We start from the raw sequence: 6,568 nt of genomic DNA, 5'->3' as shown, positions 1-6,568 counted from the left end.
AGCAACAGTTTTGAGAAATAGTTAAGAAACAGCATTAATCACATGTGCAGGTAGGTGATACCTGTAGCCTTAGTTAAAAATGGGAAAAAAAGAGAATTCTCTTGTAGAATCTTCTTAAAAACAACTTTATTGCAGTATAATACACATACAAAAATTTAAATGTTTAGGTGGAGGACTTTTGACAAATGTGTGCATCTATATTACCATCATCCCAACCATAATATACAATGATATCATGGTCCCCTCTTGTCCCTTTGTTTTTAATCTTCTCCAATACCCTGCTACAGTAAATATTTTATAAATTTTTGAAAATGTTTATAACCCCCTAAGTCACAATCTATTTCAGAAGGGGAATGTTTCTCAGAAATTTGTATAGACTAAGAAATTTTTAACAACACAACAGGTCAGAATCTTTTAAAATTCCTTTCAGTTTCAATCTCTGCCTTATAAGTAGCAATCTATGATCTGTAGTAATTGAAAACAATTAATAAAATTGTTTGAAATGAGTTTTTGATTTTTCATAACAGGAATATTGATCTTCACTTACTGACTCACTCATTCTGTTTGGAGAAAATGATTTTTACCAATCAAGATACTTTTTCCTTTTTTTTTTTTTTTTTTTTTGGAGAGCCATCCATTAACACACCTGGCATCTTTCCAAGCCTTCATGCCCTCCTCTTCCAGGATTAGATTAATTGACGGTGAATTTTAAGGGGGAAAGTTAGTTATAGCAATTATATTATTTGACTAGGGCTACTATAACAAAGTGATAAAAACTGGGTGTCTTAAAAAACAGAAATTTATTATCTCACAGTTCTGGAGGCTAGAAGTCAAAGATCAAGGTGTTGGCAGGATTGGTTCCCTCTGAGGGCAGTGAAAGAGAATATGTTCCATGTCTCTCTCCTAGCTTCTGAAATTTGAAGGTAGTCTTTGGCATTCCTTGGCACATAGAAGCATCATCCAGATTTACGTCTTTATCTCTGCATGGCATTCTCCCTGCATGATGTCTGTGTCCAAAATTTCCCTTTTTTCAAGGACATCAGTCATACTGGATTAGGAATCCACCCTATTCCAGTAAACTCTCATCTTAACAAATTAAATTTGCAATGAACCTATTTCCAAATACAGTTACATTCTGAAGTATTAAGGCTTAAAAGTTCAATATATGAATTTTGAGAAGACATGATTTACTCCCCCAAACAACATCCCAGCCCTTCTTTTTCCTCCTTTCTCTTGGGACCAGGCCTGCCCTCAGTGCTTATGACTGTTTTGGGCCATGTTGTAAGCTGATGGGTAAAAATAGTTTCAATGGAAAGACCTGAATGTCTGTTCAGTGACAGAGAAGGAAAGAGTATCAAATTCTAGGATTCAGAGCATGAAAACAGGGCTGGGGTTTTGCTCCATGGAAGAACCCTTGTCTAGCACGCACAAGGGTTTGGGTTTGATCCCCAGCAGTACAAATAACCAAAAGAGAAGAACAATAGATTATGAAAACATGTGTCCACAAATATAAAGCATATTCCCTAATATCATCTCTTTCATTTCTACAGGTACTATTTTGCTCTTCCATATATCTTCATTTTATTTTCATGCTTCAATTGATTCAAAACTTCTGAGAGTAAAATGAGCATAGATCTATAACCTGAACAATAAGGACTTAACAAGACAAATGCATCCACATCTCTTAAATCTGGATGATTTTAATTACTTGAATCATTTAGAGTTGAAACACACAGGGCCAATCCAGGCATAGAGTTATCATAATTAATTGGGAAGCATTTTAAACTCTAAACAAAAGGGGCTTAGATAAATGAGGTCAATACATAAATATTTTCCTTTTAAAAGAAGGAAAGATAAGGAATGAGGCCAGCCATTTATAAGGCTGTGCAGTGAGAACTACCCCAAGTTTTTTGGAATACCAGTCTCACTAAAAAGTGACATTTTCTGAGAAAGGAAATGGAGGAGATGGAGCAGCTTTGGAAGAAATATGATAAATTTGGTCAGAGCACACTTGAGTCTGAGAATCTCGGGGAAAGGCCAGTGAAGAAGTCCATGTGTTTTTCAAGAAAGACCACTCAGATGGCCATTGACCTCATGGGACAAGATAGGGTCACTCAAGGAACCATCGGGAGGTGGGGAGATAGGGTAAGAATGAACCCCATTGAAGGGCCAGGTGTGGAGGGCAAGGTGAAGAGGACAGCTGGAAGCAGCCTGTGAAAACCTTCAACCAGCTGAGTGCAGGTTCCCACCACGATACTAAGACGGCCGGTCGAAACCAGGCTGAAATCATGCCTTGAGAGCTCTCTGTTTGCCTAGGGCCATGTCTGTGGTGTCTTTAGCTCCAGAAGTTGTGTACTGAGGAGGATTATGGGTCCATAAGGATGCAAGTAAACAAGCATAAATGGGGAAATAGGACCAATGGCTTTTAGGCTGAAGAAGAGGCACTATCCCTTGATCTGGTCAGTGAAGAACCCAGGAATGGGAGGTCGGCTTGTGAAGTGGTCCCTTCACACTGTCTCAGGATTTGTCCAACAGTATTGCTATACTACTAATAAAAAATTCATCAGCTTAAATATGAATCCGAAATTATTGCAGAAGAATTAATACAGGAGGCAGGGAATCAATTTAGAGGCAATTGCCATAACCAGACTACATCTTGAGCAGTTTTGCAAAGCGCAGTAGGAGAAGTAATGACACTGGATACCCCTTGAGAGGTGCATGGCAAATATAGTTTTTGGCTTGAACCATAATTTTCTGTATATCAGCTATTACTCAGGGAAGTCCAATGAAATGTCTGCTTCCAAAGTTCTATTCTAGTATTTATCTATGAAGACTTCAATTAATAAATAAACCTCAGCTGAAATTCATTTTAGTTTCTTCTGTGCTGAGTTGATTCTCATAATGACCAAAGAGCAGAATCATTAATTTTTGCTTTGGTTTAATTAAAAGGAAAACAAGTAGGGTTTTTTTCTGAGACATCAACATCACTGTTTCCAAAAATGTAAATATCCATTGCTCATGGCTAGGAAGGACCTTAAAGGAATTGTCCTGAACTACCTGACTTGTCAATGTTGCTGATTATTACACATCTACTGGGCATTTCTTTCCCAAATGTTATTTTACAAGATAAAATTTCAATAAATTTGATCTTTGAAATGTCTCTATTTAAATAGGACTCTGTAATTGATAAATAGGAAAGATTTTAAGTTAGCAACTATATTCTGAATTATTCTTACCTTGTAAAATCCATATTTCTTTTGAATCCAGCAGCTGATCATGTAAATGACACATTTAACTTCAAAAAATGGAAATAAACATTGGCTTTCTATATTGACAAGGAGCAGTCACTGATATGAAGTAATTAAGTTAATGATAAATATCATTAAAATATCAAGCACAAATGTCCACCAAATCTTTGATTTTGTTATTTGTGGATTTATATCTGATTTAATTCAAGAAAACCAATGTGTTCTAGCCATCAATTTTCTCATGGCCTCTTTCACTTCCTTGTTCCTCAGACTATAGATGAGAGGGTTCAACATGGGGATCACCACTGTGTAGATCACAGAGGCCACTTTGACCTGATCAGCTGAATAGCTTGACTTGGGCATTACATACACAAACAAAACTGTCCCATAAAACAGAGTGACTGCGGTGAGATGAGAAGTGCAGGTAGAGAAAGCCTTGTTCCTTCCCTCGGTGGAGCGCATCTTCACGATGGAGTGGAGGATGTATATGTAGGACACAATTATGGTAAACAATGTGCTTATCAGAACAGAGGCAGAAGAGATGGCAGGAGAAATCTCAGCGATGTAAACATGGCCACAAGAAAGCTTCAGGAGTGGGAAGAGGTCACAGAAAAAGTGGTTGATTTTATTTGGGCCACAGAAGGACAGGTTCATCAAACAGCCTGTAAATGATGATGCATTCATGCAACCACCCAGGTAGGATGCCCCCAACAGAAGGAAGCAGACCAGTGGGGACATCTGGGTGGAGTAGAGCAGGAGAGAACAGATGGCTACATATCGGTCATAGGCCATGGTGGCCAGAAGAAAGCACTCTGTTGTCCCAAAAGTGACATCTGAGCCGAGCTGGGCTATGCAGCCTGTGAGAGGGATAGTAGTTTTTTCTCTTAAGAAACTGATGAGCATTATTGGTGTAACTGATGTGGAATATCCTATGTCCACAAAGGCCAAATGACTGAGGAAGAGGTACATTGGGGTGTGAAGCTGCTGGCTGCTTCGGATTAACAGGATTATGCTGATATTCCCCACTATGGTCACTGCATACACTGCTAGGAAAACCACAAAGAGGATGGCACATAGTGTGCGATTGTCTGTTAATCCCAAAATGATGAACTCTGTCACTGCCGTATTGTTTTCAGTCTCCATCTCTCCATTTAATGGTGCCTACCAAAACCAGAACCAGAGGCAGTTTAACTGGCTGAAATGACCCCATGATTAATGTGTGCACCTAAATATAAATTTGTAGTTAAGTTTTTAAAAATGTTAAATTTTGTTTCACTTATAAAATACTTTGGGTACACAAGTTTTCTTTTCAAATACTATGAAATATTAAAATTGAAAACTCAATTACCTTAGAAGCCAGATATTAGATTTCTACGTGTGCACCATCTAATCCCTATGTGCACAAGAAATATATAGACGGATGTTTACAACATTGATGGTAATAACATAAACTATAAATAACTTAAATATTCATGGAAAGGCCAGCTCTTAGTTTTTCCATTCCCATCCCAATGTACCTCTGCTGTATGTTCTCTATTTAGTAAATGTTCTCTCTATTTATGTAGCTTACTGGACAAATAAAGATAGAATTGACTTGGATAGCTCTTTCTTTCTGACTTTCTCACTTTCCTGGAATAATAATCATACTGTTAATTATAATAATCAATACCAAGAGCTGGCTCATGTCTATATTCAAGATGGAAAGGCCAAACAGAATTTTTAGTACTGTTATGAGTTATTTCATAACGTGTCCTAGGATTATTTTTTTATCATACCTTTTTATGCTTATGGGATTGTGTGAAGCAATAACAGTCTAGGTGACATTATGGACTAGCATTATAAGTAAATAGAAATACTTGGTGACTTGCATTAGGTTATTTTTAGTTTTGCCAGTTCCAATAAGCAATGGTATGGAAATAAGTAGTGAAGGCACTTGACACAAGCTGGAGGATTAGGGAGGTCAGGGTGTTGTAGCTAGCTAGGAAAGCGAGAAAATTACATTGAAAGAAAGATTAATTAGCATTTCAGAATAATGGTCCCTTGTTCAAAATATAGCACATGAGCAAAGACAGGGGAGAATGCTAGTCACGTTCATCCTTTTCCAAGACTTTAATCTAAAGACCAGCATATTCTTTAGAATAATTTGATTTTCCTCCCAAAACCCCTATATGAAGAATAATTTTTTAAATGTTTTTTAGTTGTAGTTGGACACAACATCTGTATTATATTTATTTTTATGTGGTGCTGAGGATCAAATCCAGGGTCTTGCACATGCTAGGCGAGTGCTCTACTGCTGAATCCCAGCCTCAGCCCCTAAAGAATATTTTTAAAAATGCATATGTAACTATCAGCAACCATGCTCTGAGCCAAAGATTCTGTCAAATTGTATACAATCAACATCACATAGGATTATGTGTCAGAATTCTCAAATTCTTTTTTTATCTAGACAAAGACTTAAATCAGAAATATATTTTTAAAGAAAATAGGTGCATAAAAGACACACATATTTCTAAAGTTGAATTATGGTGCCAGATATTAGATTCCTGCTTGTGTTCCATAGAACAAGTGTAATCCTATGTGCACAAGAAATATATAAACAGATATTTACAACACCGATTGTAATAACATAATCTATAAATAACTTAAATGTTCATGGGAAGGCCAGCTCTTAGTTTAGTGACATGTGGAAATATCATGGACTTTGGGGCCATGAAAACCTGGCATTAGTTTCTAACTCTACTTCTTATAGTATAAGGAATCGTAAGAAAATTATAAGAATTTCTTGATTTTCTATTTTCTTATCTGTAAAAAAGGGGATACATACCTCATGTGATTCTTGTGTTAATTTGTATGATGTAGATAAGACACCAAGCCCTGTTTTCAAAGTAGAGGAATAACAAATAGTTCCCCGATTTCTAACAATTTCTTTGAAATATTAATTTGTTATTTCTGGAACATACAGGAGAATGAAATATTTCTATGTTGTTAAAAAATAAGAAGTATAAACTAGTTAAACATCTACTGAAACAGTGGGGAGAGGCTCCAAGGAATTGTTGCTGTATAGCAAAGCCATATTTAAGTGTCATTTTGGCCATTTGGGATATTGCCCCAAATTACTTACTTCACTTCAAGTTACGAATTAATTACTGCACTTGTTTTGTAAAATTACACAGACAATCCACTGGAGAGAGAATTAAATGTACTCACCTACTGGGACAGAGAACTAAAATGTGTACATGATTATATAAAAGTCTGAGTGAAATATTTTCTAAATACTCAGGGGTTTCATTTATTTTTAATTAAATGATGTGAAAAAATAA

The 6,568-nt window shown here is 36.4% G+C and overlaps 1 protein-coding gene across 1 annotated transcript; it reads right to left on the bottom strand.

Moving 5' to 3' along the window:
* Positions 1-3,452: 3,452 nt before the first annotated feature.
* Positions 3,453-4,391, bottom strand: LOC143391483 (olfactory receptor 5P4). The gene has a single exon (XM_076844183.2). The coding sequence runs from the start codon at positions 4,389-4,391 to the stop codon at positions 3,453-3,455; it is 939 nt and encodes a 312-aa protein (XP_076700298.2).
* Between the last annotated feature and the right edge of the window lie 2,177 nt (positions 4,392-6,568).

The sequence above is a fragment of the Callospermophilus lateralis genome, chromosome 2 (assembly GCF_048772815.1).
Source record: "Callospermophilus lateralis isolate mCalLat2 chromosome 2, mCalLat2.hap1, whole genome shotgun sequence".
Lineage (NCBI taxonomy): Eukaryota > Metazoa > Chordata > Mammalia > Rodentia > Sciuridae > Callospermophilus > Callospermophilus lateralis.
Note: the sequence above shows the minus strand (reverse complement) of the source record. Positions and strands in the feature narration are given on the sequence as shown.